Source organism: Symphalangus syndactylus, chromosome 4 (genome assembly GCF_028878055.3).
Source record: "Symphalangus syndactylus isolate Jambi chromosome 4, NHGRI_mSymSyn1-v2.1_pri, whole genome shotgun sequence".
In the NCBI taxonomy this organism is placed as follows: Eukaryota; Metazoa; Chordata; class Mammalia; order Primates; family Hylobatidae; genus Symphalangus; species Symphalangus syndactylus.
Window position 1 is genome coordinate 83178855 of NC_072426.2, and position 17961 is coordinate 83196815.

General features: G+C 42.3%; 1 protein-coding gene across 11 annotated transcripts in view; it reads right to left on the minus strand.

Annotated features, from left to right (window-relative positions):
- Nucleotides 1-17645, minus strand: part of ZFAND4 (zinc finger AN1-type containing 4) — a 65384-nt gene extending 47739 nt beyond the window's left edge. For 2 of the 11 annotated variants that reach the window (XM_055275275.2, XM_063637425.1), the window contains exons 1-2: nucleotides 17107-17645; nucleotides 1935-2235 (exon numbers count right to left, since the gene is read on the minus strand). In XM_055275275.2, the coding sequence (XP_055131250.1) occupies nucleotides 1935-2118 (184 nt within the window). In that variant the 5' untranslated portion in view covers nucleotides 2119-2235; nucleotides 17107-17645. Of the gene's footprint in view, nucleotides 1-1934; nucleotides 2236-10093; nucleotides 10212-17106 lie in introns of those variants that run through there. The other 9 variants (XM_063637429.1, XM_063637427.1, XM_055275276.2 and 6 more) reach the window with 8 other exon arrangements.
- Between the last annotated feature and the right edge of the window lie 316 nt (nucleotides 17646-17961).

The window sequence follows — 17961 nt, forward strand, 5'->3', positions numbered from 1 at the left end:
GATATAAATATAAAGATCACCCAGAAAGGGCTTAAAATGTATTTTTCGGCTGGGTTAGGTGGCTCACGCCTGTAATCCCAGCACTTTGGGAGGCCGAGGCAGGTGGATCACCTGAGGTCAGGAGTTCGAGACCAGCCTGGCCAACATGGTGAAACCCCATCTCTACTAAAAGTGCAAAATTAGTCGGGCATGGTGGTGCATGCTTGTAATCCCAGCTACTCGGAATTACAGGCTGAGGCAGGAGAATCGCTTGAACTCGGGAGGCGGAGGTTGTGGTGAGCAGAGATTGCGCCATTCTCCAGCCTGCGCAACAGGTGCAAAACTCCGTCTCGAAAAAAAAAAAAGATACTATGCTGTCTCTCTGCCATGTGAAGATGCAGTGAAAATGCAGTGAGCAAGCCTAGAAGACAGCCCCCACCAGAACCTGCCCATGCTGGTACCCTGATATTCAGCTTGCAGACAGTGAGAAATAAATTTCTGTTGTTTAAGCCACCAGTCTGTGGTATTTTGTTATGACAGCTCCAGGAGACTAAGACAGTAGGTATTTTACATATTACCTTATTTAATTTCCTAATATCTGTATTTGTTCATAAACATTTAAACTTAGATTCAATTGTCTAATAGCCACAAAGCCACTGCTTTTGTCCCCAAAATGTCTCCTCCTACAGAGAACAAGAAATCTATAACTTGGCTCTGGTTCTGACTCATGGAAACTAAATACTTCCCTTGGATGAGTTATTAATCTCCTCTAAACCCAAGTTGACTCTTCTGACATAAAAAGATTGAAACAGGATTCTCTCTAAAGTGCTTTTGCTGCATACAAATTATTTAAAATTCATGAAAGAGATAAAAAGTACAGAGATTATTTACAATGCCAGATTTTATCTTCATGCTCCAAAAAAGGTATCCTTTAAACTATGATATAAATTGCAAAGCAGAACAAAGTCAAAATAAACTATTATGACTCTAGATCTCACCAAATCATTTAGGGCAGACAAAAGCTTCAAGAGTCATTACTGAATGTGCTGATGTGGTCACTGGACTCGGCCAGCCACTCACTTCAGTAGGATCTCCTGGGTCTAGAGAAATAGCAAATATTCAGGAGCTCATATATATCCTTGGCCTCACAGAAATGAAAAATTCTAACCCTCCTCATCCTTCTATAATTCTGAACTTAAGCCTGCTGGAGGGCAACCCTAGTCACTACCTTTATATTACAAGCAAGTTCCAGCTGGTTCCATCAACAAAGATCCATTTACTGTTATATGGAACAATTTAATTTTCTACTCAAAACTGGATTTTTAACAACTATAAATGGCAAACATTACTTATTGCAGAAATCTGCAAAAAGCAAAGACTAATTTTAATACAAATTAGTCTTTTTAGGCACTTTTTGCAAATATACAAACCACAAAAGAGACATTACGCATTATTCAGCACCCCTGCTATACTAAGGGAACTTTGAATACATGTAAATGTAAGCCAAAAACTCTTTTCGGAAAACCTCCACATTAAAAAAGAGGAGGGTGGTTGCAAAGCAGTGTAAAAAGGGAAATAAGGTCCCTAGAAGGGAATATAATTACTATTTCCCATTAAAAGTAAAACATAAAGTAACATTAAAAGTAACTATAAAATAGTTAAGGCATAATTTGCATGTCACCATAACCTGCTGAAAGCTATTCTAAAATATTATTTCACACCATAGCATGATGCCAGGGATTTGTTTCCAAAGAATCTGGTGAACACAGCAATGGGGATAAAATAGTTCATAAGCCGATAAATGTTGGAGAGAGGGAGTAGAAGGGGGTTCATTATCTTATTCTTTCTAACATATATGTTTGAAATTGTCTCCATTAAAATACTTTAAAAATTACTAGACATTATTGATGAACAAATTTAACCTTCATATCCTAAAAACAAAGAAAGATGAGTACCTTCCAATCTTCGAATTTTTGCTTTCACAGAAATAACAGTTTCAAAAGGTGAAACTCTCAGCTCAAAACATGTGCCAGTTAATGTTTCAATGAAGAGCTCCATGGTATCATAGAAATGAAGCCTGTAGTAAAATGGTCCCATGTTATCATCATTGAAGAATGGAGGCTCTTTTCTGTCATCCATTACTTTGACTTTTCTAGTTCTTCCAAAATATGTCGTAGGCAACTGTATTCCAGTTCTAGCCAAATCAGGTTTGAAGATTGGTAATATATATTGTTGTTCATGTTTTGAGTTTTGTACCTAAAAAAACAAGAATTTTTTTAACAAGCCTATCTGAAAGTTGTATTTGTTCATAAAGATTTTCCATGTAACTGTGGCCCATATCAATCTTCCAGACAGCCCCAGAATTCACTTTAGTGCTTTTAATTATGTCTAATCCTGAACTTTTCACATTTGTCTCGAAATCACTCTCCCATCTAGAACATAAGATTATTAAGAATAGGTATATTTTTGATATTATAATGTATCTTACTAGAGCTCAGCACAGTTACTTATATATATAGTACATGCTCAACAAATACTTTTGTTGTTAAATGATATATTAGCCAAACTCAACAAACACATCAGTATATTCCTGTAAGGCTTTGAAAAATTTATTCATATCCTTTCCTAAAACATACAAATTATGTCTTCTATACCATATAAAGCATAACTTTACAACGATTGCACATTTGACATTTTTTTTTTTTTGACAGAGTCTCGCTCTGTCACCAGGCTGGAGTGCAGTGGCACAGTCTCGGCTCACTGCAACCTCCGCCTCCCGGGTTCAAGCAATTCTCCTGCCTCAGCCTCCCAAGTAGCTGGGATTACAGGCACCCACCACCATGCCCAGCAGATTTTTGTATTTTTAGTAGAGACGGGGTTTCACCATGTTGGCCAGGATGGTCTCGATCTCTTGACCTCGTGATCCACCCGCCTCGGCCTCCCAAAGTGCTGGGATTACAGGCATGAGCCACCATGCCTATTCCTGTTGTATATTTGAATCATACTGGATAAAAAGAATGCCAACCACCATAATAGGTTGCTTAAAAATAGTACTCACTAGGCCGGGGGCTGTGGCTCATGCCTATAATCCCAGCACTTTGGGAGGCCGAGATGGCAGATCATGAGGTCAGGAGATCGAGACCATCCTGGCTAACATGGTGAGATCCAATCTCTACTAAAAATATAAGAAAAAAATGAGCCGGGCATGGTGGTGTGTGCCTGTAGTCCCAGCTACTTGGGAAGCTGAGGCAGGAGAATGGCGTGAACCCGGAAGGCAGAGCTTGCAGTGAGCCAAGATCGCGCCACAGCACCTCAGCCTGGGCGGCAGAGCAAGACTCTCGTCTCAAAAAAAAAAAAAAAAAAAAGTAGTACTCACTAAATCATCAATGATTTCCAGAGGATATTATAGCATTCAGATGACATTAAAATTGGTAATAAGTATTAGACAATCTCTGCTCACATACATACAATGGCTAATGAGTATGAGTGGTAAGCCCAACAAATAGAAGTAGTAAACGAAATGACAAGTATAGAACTAGGAGCACAAAAATGATCAAATTGCTATTGCTATTAATCGTGAAAACTCTATACAGGGGGGCCTTGAACTTAAACTAGGACAAATGATACACATCTTTCTGGTGAGGTGGGTAAATCTTTTTAAAAATAGCTTTACTGAGGGCCAGGTGCAGTGGCTCACACCTGTAATCCCAGCACGTTGGGAGGCCGAGGGGGGCGGATCACCTGAGGTGAGGAGTTCGAGACTGGCCTGGCCAAAATGGCGAAACCCCATCTCTACCAAAAAATATAAAAATTAGCCAGGAATGGTGGCGCACACCTGTAGTCCCAGCTACTCGGGAGGCTGAGGTAGGAGAATCGCTTGAGTCCAGGAGGCAGAGGCTGCAGTGAGCCAAGATTGTGCCACTGCACTCCAACCTGGGTGACAGAGCAAGACTCCATCATTTAAAAAAAAAAAAAAGCTTTATTGAAATATAATTCACATACCATAAAAGTCACTCATTTAAAGTCTAAAATTCAATGGTTTTTCTTACATACACAGAGTTGTGCAACCATCACCACATTTGCTTTAAAAAATTTTCATCACCTCTAAAAGGAACCCCATACTCTGTAACCATCACTCCCAAATTCCCCCAGTCCCCCACTCAACCCTAGGCAACCACTAATCTACCTTCTATCTCCAAACTGGTCTATTCTGGACATTTCACATAAACAGAATCATATATGATTTTTTTGTGACTGGCTTCTTTCACTTAGCATAATGTTTTCAAAGTTCATCATGTTCTAGGATATATCAGTACTTCACTCCTTTTTATTGCTGAATAATAATCCCTTGTAGCAATATATCTCATGTTGTTTATCCATCCATCAGTTGATGAGCATTTCAGTTGTTTCCAATTTGGGGCTGTTACATATAATGCTAAGATGAACATTCAACTGCAAGTTTTTGCGTAAACATATGTTTTCCTTTCTCTTTGAAGTAGCTTTGCTAGGTAATGTGGTAACTCTTATGTTTAGCAATTTGTGGAACTACCAAACTGTTTTCTAAATGGTATGGATCATTTTACAGTCCCATCAACAATGAATGAGGGTGCCAATTTCTCCACACCCTTGCCAATACTTGTTTCTCTCCTTTTGATTAAAGCTATCCTAGTGGGTGTGAAGTAGTATCTCATTGTGGTTGACTTCCATTTCTTTCAAAACTAATGATGATATTGCACATCTTTTTTATGTGATTATTGGCCATTTGCATACATTCTTTGGAGAAATGCCTGTTCACATATTTTGTCTATTTCTAATCGGAGTTTTTATTGAGTTGTATGAGTTTTTATATTACATATTCTAGATAAAAACACTTAACAGATACATGAATGACAAATATTTTCTCTTATTTTGTGGGTTGTCTTTTGAAAGTATCTTTTTTTTTTTTTGTTGAGACGGAGTCTCACTCTGTCTTCCAGGCTGGAGTGCAGTGGCGCAATCTCGGCTCACTGCAAGCTCCGCCTCCCAGGTTACGCCATTCTCCTGCCTCAGCCTCTCCGAGTAGCTGGGACTACAGGCGCCTGCCACCACGCCTGGCTAATTTTTTTTTATATTTTTAGTAGAGACAGGGTTTCACCGTGGTCTCGATCTCCTGACCTCGTGATCCGCCCGCCTCAGCCTCCCAAAGTGCTGGGATTACAAGGGTGAGCCACCGCGCCCGGGGGATAGTATCTTTTAAAACACAAGAGTTTTTAATTTTGTTAAAGTCTAATTTGGCTATTTTTCTTTTATCATACTTAAAAAGCTTGGCCTAACCCAAGGTAATAAAGATTGACTTATGTATTTTTCTAAAAATTGTATAGTTTTAGCTCTTATATTTAGGTGTATTGTCCAAATTTCAATTTAGTTTTGTGTATGGTGTGAGGTAGGGTCTAATTTTATTCTTTTGCATGTAGATAACCAGTTGTTCCAGTATCATTTGTCAGAATAACCATTCATTCTCAATTGAATTGTCTTGGATCCTTGTTAAAAACCAATTTAGTGTAAATGTGAAGGTTTACTTCCAGACTCTTTATTCTGTTGATCTACCTATGCCAGTACCACCATATCTTAATTACTGTAGCTTTGTAGTAAGTTCTGAAACCAGGAAGCGTGAGGCCTCCAATTTATTCTTTTTAGATTGTTGGCTATTCTGGGCTCCTTGAATTGCCATATGAATTTTAAGTATGCCCATTTTGCAAAAATGTCAGCTGGGATTTTGATAGAGATTGCATTAAGTCTGTAGATTTGGAGAGTATTGCAATCTTAATACTAAGTCTTCTAATCCATAAATACATACTATTTTTCAGTTTATATCTAATTTATTTCAATGTTTTATAATTTTTAAAGCACAAGTTTTGTTCTTTTATTAAATTTATTCCTAAGTATTTTATTCCTTTAAATGCTATTACAAATGGAATCACTGTCTTATTTACAGATTGCTCATTGCTGGTTTGCAGAAACACAACCGATTTTAATATATTGATCTTGTACACTGCAACTGTGCTGAACTGTTTATTTTGTTCATTTAGTTATTTAAATCTTCCTAAATAAACGCTCTCTATAAAAGCTCTATATATAAGAGCATGTCATTTACAAATAGAGTTTTACTTCTCCCTTTCTAATCTATATGCTCTTTTCTTTCTTTCTTTTTTTTTTTTGGAGATGAGGACAGTCTCGCTCCATTGCCCGGGCTGAAGTGAAATGGCATGATGTCGGCTCATTGCAACCTCCGCCTCCCGAGTTCAAGCAATTCGCCTGTCTCAGCTTCCCAAATAGCTGGGATTACAGGCACCTGCCACCACACCAGGCAAATTTTTGTATTTTTAGTAGAGACGGGGTTTCACCAAGTTGGCCAGGCTGGTCTCGAACTGCTGACCTCAGGTGACCCACCCGCCTCGGCCTCCCAAAGAGCTGGGATTACAGGCCTGAGCCACTGCACTGGGCTTATTTCCCTTTCTTGCCTAATTGCCCTGCTCTAGAACCTTCAGTACAAGATTGAATAAAAGTGGTGAGACTGGACATCCTTGTCTTATTCTTGATTGTAGAAGGAAACCATTGAGTCTTTAGGTATAATGTTAACCATGGGATTTTCATAGATTACCATTATAAGGTTGATGAGCTTCCCTTCTATTCCTGCTTTAGGTGTATTTTCTTTTTAATCATGAAGGGGTGCGAATTTTGTCAAACACTTTTTTCACTGTCTATTGAAATAATCATTTGGTTTTCTTTACTTTTTTATTCACACATTACATTAATTTTTATGTGTCAAATCAATCTTGCATTACTGGGATAAATCCCATTTGTACATGGTATGTAATCCTTTACATATGTTGATGGATTTGATCTGAAAATATTTCCTCAGGATTTCTGTGTCTATAATCATAAGAGATGATGATGATCTGTAGCTTTCATTATGTCTGTCAGGATTTGGTATCAGGGTAATATTAGCCTTATAGGATGAGTTGGGAAGTGGTCTCCAACATGGGTAAATTTTTTAATGTATTTCAGGATAGGTAAAGCCTCAGAGTGGGAGAAGGATATCAGTGAGTAAATCTAAGTAAACAAAAAGTGAACACTGTGAAAGTACAAGAGTCAGAAATGTGTCATACATACATTTTTTGCATTTTTTTCTACCAAAGGATATGAGGTATCACTGAACTCACTACAATTTTCATATAAGCATGTTTAAAGAAGCAGTTATTATTTTTTTTTTTTGAGATGGAGTCTTTCTCTGTCCCCCAGGCTGGAGTGCAGTGGCGCGATCTTGGCTCACTGCAAGCTCCGCCTCCTGGGTTCACGCCATTCTCCTGCCTCAGCCTCCCGAGTAGCTGGGACTACAGGTGCCCGCCAACATGCCCAGCTAATTTTTTTTTTTTTTTTTTTATTTTTAGTAGAGACGGGGTTTCACCATGTTAGCCAGGATGGTCTCGATCTCCTGACCTCGTGATCCACCCGCCTCAGCCTCCCAAAGTGCTGGGATTACAGGCTTGAGCCACCGCGCCCGGCCTAAAGAAGCAGTTATTTTTAAAGATTGTGGTTTGATTAATAATCTCCACTCCATAAGCATGATATTCCAGAGGCATCTGAAATCTGTATATGCCACAAATCCAACATACTCAAAACTTATATTTTTCCCACAAACTTCCTGCTTTCCTGTAGTCCCCATCTTGGTAAAGAGTACCACCTTTCATACTGTCACTCAAGATGGTCTGTCAATCATTTTGGATCTTCCCCCAACCCCATGACACCTAGAGGGGACCAATTCTAAACAATATGACTTCTTTATATTGTTCTTTTTTTTTTTGAGACGGAGTCTTCCTCTGTTGCCCAGGGTGAAATGTAGTGGTGTGATCTCAGCTCCCTGCAACCTCCACCTCCTGGGTTCAAGTGATTCTCCTGCCTCAGCCTCCTGAGTAGCTGGGACTACAGGCCCACACCACCAAGCCAAGCTGATTTTTGTATTTTTAGTAGAGATGGGATTTCACCATATTGGCCAGGCTGGTCTCGAACTCCTGACCTAGTGATCTGCTGCCTCCCAAAGTGCTGGGATTACAGGCGTGGGCCACTGCACCAGGCCAACTTTTTTTTTTTTTTTTTTTGAGACGGAGTCTTGCTCTGTCGCCCAGGCGTGAGCCACCACACCCGGCCCCTAGGTTCTTTTAAACCAGATCTCATGTGAAATCAGAGTGAGAACTTATTCATTATCACAAGGACAGCACCAAGACACTCATGAGGATCCACCCCCATGATCCAAACACCTCCCACTAGGCCCACCTCCAACGCTGGGGGTCACATTTCAACATGAGATTTGTAGGGGACAAAACATCCAAGCCATATCATGCTCCAAAAGTTTGTTTAGAGGGGTGTTGGCTTCTCATGGGAATCTCATTCTGATTCACTCCAAATGAAGTCCACCAATGTTTATCCAACTCAACATACATGCACACACAGGAATCTGCTATAATGTAAGTTTTTGTAACACTAATAGGAAATACAATTATTTAATTTGGGAATCTGAATTGCATTTTACAGACTGCTAATGATCCTAAAAGAGATGGAGTTACAGCAAACAAAGTCGTTACTTATAGCACAGTTTTTTTTTGTTTGTTTGTTTTTTTTGAGATGGAGTCTGGCTCTGTCGCCAGGCTGGAGTGCAGTGGCACGATGTCGGCTCACTGCAACCTCCACATTCCAGGTTCAAGTGATTCTCCTTCCTCAGCCTCCTGAGTAGCTGGGACTACAGGCACATATCACCACGCCCAGCTAATTTTTGTATTTTTAGTAGAGACAGGGTTTCTCTACGTTGGCCAGGACGGTCTCGATCTCTTGACCTCATGATCCTCCCGCGTTGGCCTCCCAAAGTGCTAGGATTACAGGCGTAAGCCACCACGCCTCGCCTGCACAGCTCTTTTGAGTATTGTTACACCATATTTCAAAATGATGGGTAATACAAGATAACATGCTAATAATACTGCTGGTGATAGTGGTAAAGGGGTCATTGCTCTTATATAAAAGCTAAATTAAAAAGCTGCATTGCTGATATATGACTTTGTATGGAGCTCTCTAACCTTAACCTTTCTTTCACTCATTTAAGCAACTGCTTTTATAATTTTGGATAACATGAATTCTTAAAAACACATTTACGCTATATCAAATAAGAGTGTACTAACTATAGAGTTGCCAGTGTGTGTATCCCCGAAGCCAACAGTACTCCTACCTACATAGGTGCAGCTCTAGCAACAGAAGTCAGGTGTCAGGACTGCAAAATACACATGACAGAAATAAAGACAAGAGTGACTACGACTGCCCAAGGAATTAGGAGTGTTTCTTTCACCACAGTGTTCTTCCATAGTGAGACCCTGAAAATAATAGGCTGGGGGAGGGTAGAAGATAACAGATTTGGAAGTCCTTCACCTATAATGAGAATGGATAATGCAACTATATGCCAGAAGAAAAAGAACAACCCCGAACAGCATTAATGGTGCTGGAACTTCCACCGTAAGTCTGGGTCCAGTCAACGGGGTAATTTCCAATATCCCAAAAGAACCAAGGTTGATAACCAAAAGTGAAAATGTTTCCCTCTAGAAGATAGTTATGCTTCTCCTCAGGAGTAGAAATCACTGTAGCAGAGGACAAAATGAGGCCATGAAATCTGGTTAAGCCAGACTGGATGCCTAGAGGGTAGCTGAGAAGCAAACGGAAGCTGCAGCAGGACAAAGACCCAGCCAGTACTAAAAGCTGGGTCCATGAACGACTTCTTGAAATGGTGTGTGATCATGCTTAGCTGAGCATACTGTGGGACTCATGATCTTGGAAAATGAGGGGGCAATGAAGACTTCAAGATGGGATGGAAAAACAGCTAAAAAAACAAAACAGAAGAGGAACAGGAAACAAAGAAAACAGAGAAAAGGCTGACCACGGTGGCTCATGCCTATAATCCCAGCAATTCAGGAGGCCAAGGTAGGAGAATCACTTGAGGTAAGAAGGTTGAGACCAGCCTAGGCAACATAGCGAGACCCTTGTATCTACAAAATTAAAAAAAAAAAAAATTAGTTGGGCATGATGGCACACACACCTGTAGTCCCAGCCATTCAGGAGGCTAAGGTAGGAGGATCACTGGAGCCCTGGAGTTCCAAGCTGCAGCAAGCTATGATTATGCCACTGCACTCCAGCCTGGGCAACACAGCCAGACCCTGTCTCAAAAAAAAATGGGGGCAGGTAGAGAAAAAAGTACTTTCAGAATTTTTATAACTAAAATATATATCTAGCTATTAAGAGTAATGACACCAGAAAGGTTTCTAAATCAATTCCTGGTTCGTTCCAAGACTGCCGAACAGAACAGCTCCAGTCTGCAGCTCCCAGCATGATTGATGCAGAAGACGGGTGATTTTTGCATTTCCAACTGAGGTACCTGGTTCATCTCATGGGGACTGGTTGGACAGTGGATGCAGCCCATGGAGGGTGAGCCAAAGCAGGGTGTGGTGTCCCCTCACCTGGGAAGCGCAATGGGTCGGGAGATTTCCCTTTCCTAGCCAAGGGAAGCCATGACAGATGGTACCTGGAAAAATGCAACACTCCTGCTCAAATACTGCGCTTTTCCCACAGTCTTAGCAACCAGCAGACCAGGAGATTACATCCTGTGCCTGGCTCAGCAGGTCCCATGCCCATGGAGCCTTGCTCACTGCTAGCACAGCAGTCTGAGATTGACCTGTGAGGCAGCAGCCCAGCAGGGAGAGGGGTGTCCACCATTGCTGAGGCTTGAGTAGGTAAACAAAGTGGCTGGGAAGCTGGAACTGGGCGGAGCCCACCACAGCACTACAAGGCTTGCTGCCTCTATAGACTCCACCTCTGGGGGTAGGGCATAGCTGACCAAAAGGCAGCAGAAACTTCTGCAGACTTAAACGTTCCTGTCTGACAGCTCTGAAGAGAGCAGTGGTTCTCCCAGCACGGTGTTTGAGCTCTGAGAACGGACAGACTGCCTCCTCAAGTGGCTCCCTGACCCCCGTGTAGCCTAACTGGGAGACACCTCCCAGTAGGGGCCGACTGACACCTCATACAGGCGGGTGCCCCTCTGGGACAAAGCTTCCAGAGGAAGGATCAGGCAGCAATATTTGCTGTTCTGCAATATTTGCTTTTCTGCAACCTCCACTGGTGATACCCAGGCAAACACGGTATGGAGTGGAACTCCAGCAAACTCCAACAGACCTGCAGCTGAGGGAACTGACTGTTAGAAGGAAAACTAACAAACAGAAAGGAATAACATCAACATCAACAAAAAGGACATCCACACCAAAACCCCATCTGTAGGTCACCAACATCAAAGACCAAAGGTAGGTAAAACCACAAAGATGGGGAGAAACCAGAGCAGAAAAGCTGAAAATTCTAAAAACCAGAGCATCTCATTTCCTCCAAAGGATCGCAGCTCCTCGTCAGCAATGGCACAAAGGTGGATGGAGAATGACTTTGATGAATTGACAGAAGTCGGCTTCAGAAGGCCGGTAATAACAAACTTCTCTGAGCTAAAGGAGGATGTTTGAACCCATTGCAAGGAAGCTAAAAACCTTGAAAAAAGATTAGACAAGTGGCTAATTAGAATAAACAGTGTAGAGAAGACCTTAAATGACCTGATGGAGCTGAAAACCATGGCAGGAGAACTACGTGACACATGCACAAGCTTCAATAGCCAATTCAATCAAGTGGAAGAAAGGGTATCAGTGATTGAAGATCACATTAATGAAATAAAGCAAGAAGTTTAGAATAAAAAGAAATGAACAAACCCTCCAACAAATATGGGACTAGGTGAAAAGACCAAATCTACATTTGATTGGTGTACCCGAAAGTGATGGGGAGAATGAAAACAAGTTGGAAAACACTCTTCAGGATATTATCCAGGAGAACTTCCCCAACCTAGCAATTTTTAATTTTTATCACAATTAATTTTTAATTTTAATCACAATTTTAAACCTAATCACAATTAAAAGAACTAGAGAAGCAAGAGCAAACCAATTCAAAAGCTAGCACGAGGCAAGGCAGGCCAACATTCAAATTCAGGAAATACAGAGAACACCACAAAGATACTCCTCAAGAAGAGCAACCCCAAGACACATAATTGTCAGATTCACCAAGGTTGAAATGAAGGAAAAAATATTAAGGGCAGCCAGAGAGAAACATTGGCTTACCCACAAAGGGAAGCCCATCAGACTAACAGCGGATCTCTCGGCAGAAACTCTACAAGCCAGAAGAGAGTTGGGGCCAATATTCAACATTCTTAAAGAAAAGAATTTTCAACCCAGAATTTCACATCCAGCCAAACTAAGCTTCGTAAGTGAAGGAGAAATAAAATCCTTTACAGACAAGCAAATGCTGAGAGATTTTGTCACCACCAGGCCTGCCTTACAAGAGCTCCTGAAAGAGACACTAAACATGGAAAGGAGCAACCGGTACCAGCCACTGCAAAAACATGCCAAATGGTAAAGACCATTGATGCTATGAAGAAACTGCAACAATTAACGGGCAAAATAACCAGCTAACATCATGAAGACAGGATCAAATTCAAACATAACAATATTAACCTTACATGTAATTGGGCTAAATGCCCCAATTAAAAGACACAGACTGGCAAATTGGATAAAGAGTCAAGACCCATCAGTGTGCTGTATTTGGGAGACCCATCTCACGTGCAAACACACACATAGGCTCAAAATAAAGAGATGAAGGAAGATCTACCAAGCACATGGAAAGCAAAAAAAGGCAGGGGTTGCAATCCTAGTCTCTGATAAAACAGACTTTAAACCAACAAAGATCAAAAGAGACAAACAAGGCCATCACATAATGGTAAAGGGATCAATTTAACAAGAAGAGCTAACTATCCTAACTATATATGCACCCAATACAGGAGCACTCACATTCATAAAGCAAGTCCTTAGAGACCTACAAAGAGACTTAGACTCCTACACAATAATCACGGGAGACTTTAACACCCCACTGTTAGTGTTAGACAGACCAATAAGACAGAAGGTTAACAAGGATATCCAGGACTTGAACTCAGCTCTGCATCAAGCAGACCTAATAGACATCTACAGAACTCTCCACCTCAAATCAACAGAATATACATTCTTCTCAGCACCACATCCCACTTATTCCAAAGTTGACCACATAGTTGGAAGTAAAGCACTCCTCAGCAAATGTAAAACAACAGAAATCACAACAAACTGTCTCTCAGACCACAGTGCAATCAAATTAGAACTCAGGATTAAGAAACTCACTCAAAACTGCACAACTACATAAAAACTGAACAACCTGCTCCTGAATGACTACTGGGTAAATAATGAAATGAAGGCAGAAATAAAGATGTTCTTTGAAACCAATGAGAACAAAGACACAACGTACCATAATCTCTGGGACACATTTAAAGCAGTGTGTACAGGGAAATTTATAGCACTAAATGCCCACAAGAGAAAGCAGGAAAGATCTAAAATTGACACCCTAACATCACAATTAAAAGAACTAGAGAAGCAAGAGCAAACAAATTCAAAAGCTAGCAGGAGGCAAGAAATAACTAAGATCAGAGCAGAACTGAAGGAAATAGAGACACAAAAAATCCTTCAAAAAATCAATGAATCCAGGAGCTAGTTTTTTGAAAAGATAAACAAAATTGATAGACTGCTAGCAAGACTAATAAGAAAAGAGAGAAGAATCAAATAGATGCAATAAAAAAAGATAACGGGGATATCACCAGCGATCCCACAGAAATATAAACTACCATCAGAGAATACTATAAACACCTCTACACAAATAAACTAGAAAATCTAGAAGAAATTGATAAATTCCTGGACACATATACTTTCCCAGGACTAAACCAGGAAGAAGTGGAATCTCTGAAGAAACCAACAACAGGCTCTGAAATTGAGGCAATAATTAATAGCCTACCAACAAAAAAAGTCCAGGTCCAGATGGATTCACAGCCAAATTCTACCAGGGGTACAAAGAGAAGCTGGTACCATTCCTTCTGAAACTATTCCAATCAATAGAAAAACAGGGAATCCTCCCTAACTCATTTTATGAGGCCAGCATCATCCTGATACCAAAGCCTGGCAGAGACAAAACAAAAAAAGAGAATTTTAGACCAATATCCCTGATGAACATCTATGCAAAAATCCTCAATAAAATACTGGCACACCGAATCCAGCAGCACATCAAAAAGCTTATCCACTATGATTAAGTCAGCCTCATCCCTGGGATGCAAGGCTGGTTCAATACACGCAAGTCAATAAATATAATCCATCACATAAACAGAACCAAAGACAAAAACCACATATTATCTTAATAGATGCAGAAAAAGCCTTCGACAAAATCCAACAGCCTTCATGCTAAAAACTCTTAATAAACTAGTTATTGATGGGACATATCTCAAAATAATAAGAGCCATTTATGACAAACTCACAGCCAATATCATACTGAATGGGCAAAAACTGGAAGTATTCCCTTTGAAAACCTGCACAAGACAGGGATGCCCTCTCTCACCGCTCCTATTTAACATAGTGTTGGAAGTTCTGGCCAAAGCAATCAGGCAAGAGACAGAAATAAAGGATATTCTGTTAGGAAAAGAGGAAGTCAAATTGTCCCTGTTTGCAGATGACATGATTACATATTTAGAAAACCCCATCATCTCAACCCAAAATCTCCTTAAGCTGATAACTTCAGCAAAGTCTCAGGGTACAAAATCAATGTGCAAAAATCCCAACTATCTGATTTTTTTTTTTTTTTTTGAGACGGAGTTTCGCTTTTGTTGCCCAGGCTGGAGTGCAATGGTGTGATCTTGGCTCACCACAACGTCTGCCTCCCAGGTTCAAGCGATTCTCCTGCCTCAGCCTCCCTAGTAGCTGGGATTACAGGCATGTGCCACCACACCCGGCTAATTTTTTTGTATTTTTAGTAGAGATGGGGTTTCTCCATGTTGGTCAGGCTGGTCTCAAACTCTCAACCTCAGGTGATCCACCCGCCTCGGCCTCCCAAAGTGCTGGGATTACAGACGTGAGCCATGGTGCCCAGCCTACAACCATCTTTGACAAACCTGACAAAAACAAGACGTAGAGAAATGATTCCCTATTTAATAAATGGTGCTGGGAAAACTGGCTAGCCATATGTAGAAAGCTGAAACTGGATCCCTTCCTTACATCTTTTTTTTTTTTTTTTTTTTTTGAGACGGAGTCTCACTCTGTCACCCAGGCTGGAGTGCAGTGGCGCGATCTCGGCTCACTGCAAGCTCTGCCTCCCAGGTTCACGCCATTCTCCTGCCTCAGCCTCTCCGAGTAGCTGGGACTATAGGGGCCCGCCACCACGTCCGGCTAATTTTTGTGTGTGTGTTTTTAGTACAGACGGGGTTTCACCGTGGTCTCGATCTCCTGACCTCGTGATCCGCCTGCCTCGGCCTCCCAAAGTGCTGGGATTACAGGCGTGAGCCACCGCGCCCGGCCCTTTCCTTACATCTTATAAAAAAAATTAATTCAAGATGGATTAAAGACTTAAATGTTAGACCTGAAACCATAAAAACCCTAGAAGAAAACCTAGGCAATACCTTTCAGGACATAGGCATGGGCAAGGACTTCATGACTAAAACACCAAAAGCAATGGCAACAAAAGCCAAAATAGACAAATGGGATATAATTAACCTAAAGAGCTTCTGCACAGCAAAAGAAACTACCATCAGAGTGAACAGGCAACCTACAGAATGGGAGAAAATTTTTGCAATCTACTCATCTGACAAAGGGCTAATGTCCAGAATCTACAAAGAACTCAAACAAATTTTCAAGAAAAAAAACAACTGCATCAAAAAGTGGGCAAATGATATGAACAGACACTTCTCAAAAGAAGACATTTATGCAGCCAACAGACACATGAAAAAATACTCATCATCACTGGTCATCAGAAAAATGCAAATCAAAACCACAGTGAGATACCATTTCACACCAGTTAGAATGGCAATCGTTAGAAACGAAACAACAGATGCTGGAGAGGATGTGGAGAAACAGGGACGCTTTTACACTGTTGGTGGGAGTGTAAATTAGTTCAACCATTGTGGAAAACTGTGGCGATTCCTCAAGGATCTAGAACTAGAAATACCATTTGACCCAGCGATCCCATTACTGGGTATATACCCAAAGGATTATAAATCATGCCACTATAAAGACACACGCACACGTATGTTTACTGTGGCACTATTCACAATAGCAAGGCTTGGAACCAACCCAAATGTCCATTAGTGATAGACTGGATTAAGAAAATATGGCACATATACGCCATGGAATACTATGCAGCCATAAAAAAGGATAAGTTCATGTCCTTTGCAGGGACATGGATAAAGCTGGAAACCATCATTCTCAGCAAACTGTTACAAGGACAGAAAACCAAACACCGCATGTTCTCGCTCATAGATGGGAACCGAACAATGAGAACACTTGGACACAGGGAGGGGAACATCACACACTGGGGCCTGTCGTGGGGAGTGGGACTGGGGGAGGGATAGCATTAGGAGAAATAGCCAATGTAAATGACGAGTTAGTCGGCGCAGAAAACCAACATGCACATGTATAGCTATGTACCAAACCTGCACGTTGTGTTTTAAGTTCAGTACCCTAGAACTTAAAAAAAAAAAAAAAAAATCAATTCCCAAAGCATTTCTCTCATTTCTTCTGAAAAATTTCTAAAAACACAACTCCAAGGATGAAATGGAAGTTAAAGGTAAACAGACAATAGCGCTGAATACGTAACTTCAGTAACAGAATTTCCTCCATCCTCTGCTCTAAAGAAGCTACAGAAGAGCAGTTACCTTTGAAACATTTTCCCCAACATAAAGATATCCAGAATGTGAAGCTGCCATTAAAACTGTGACACAGATCTACATTTACTGATATGTGAAAACATTCCTAAAGTTCTAAATACGAGCTACAGAATCACATCAACCCCCTAATTTGTCTGTAGCCTAAGCTCTAGTCCGCAGTTGATCTGCAAGCGGAACTGGGAAATATTTCAGGGCCAGCATCTCCTCGCGCCATCCAGGTACCTATACGCTTGAGGCCACCCAGTCACCTGCGCAGCCGTTGCTCCTCCAAGACCAATCCGGGCTCCCCAGACCCACGGGCCTGAATCTGGAGGACAGCAGTCCGCGTGACAACAGCCACTCGGAGATCAGCACCCGTCCGGAAAGCCGGGTACGCGGTGAAGCTGGCGTCACGCCCAAAGAAACAAACTCCAGAGCGTGTGTCCTGGGCAAAGGCGGCCCGCCTCTCCGGTCCCCGGGCAGCAGCGGCCGGCGTCAGGCCGCAAGGCGAGGGGCGGGGACAGGACTCTACCCGGCAGCCCGGCGCCGAGCGCCCGCGTCACTCCGGCCTTGCGCCATTCCGGCCCCACGACGGCCAGCGGCGGCAGCGCGGCTGGGCTCAGCGGCTCGCAGCCCGGACGACCCCCTGCGGGCCGCTCGCTAGCTCAGCCTCACCCGCAGTCTTGTCCTCTGGCTCGCTCGTCCGCCTACAGGTCGACAGGGCCCAACGACCCCCGGAGCTACTCCACGGAAGGCACTGGCGCACTGGCGGACAACGCTCCACGGTCGCCGCGCCCCGCCCCTTTGTGACACCACCTACCAATCGCTGGACGGCGCTTTCGCTGCCCTCCAATCAGCGCGGGCGGGGCGGGCCTGGCCCCGGACGTGGGCGGTTGCCGGGGCGCCAGGGCCCTGGGGCCTTCTTGGCATTCCTTGGAGGTTGTGGGTTACGAGGCCCGGATGTTGATCTTTTATTACTAGCAACGCTGGACCCCTGACTCGTGCCCACGCGGGCGTCTGGAGGGCAGCCGCATGGCCTGCTGGGAACGGCGGGGTTGAAGCCGGAGCGCCCTCCGTGAGACCCACCAGGGATCCTCTTCCAGGCGCCTGATTTGCTGGGGATA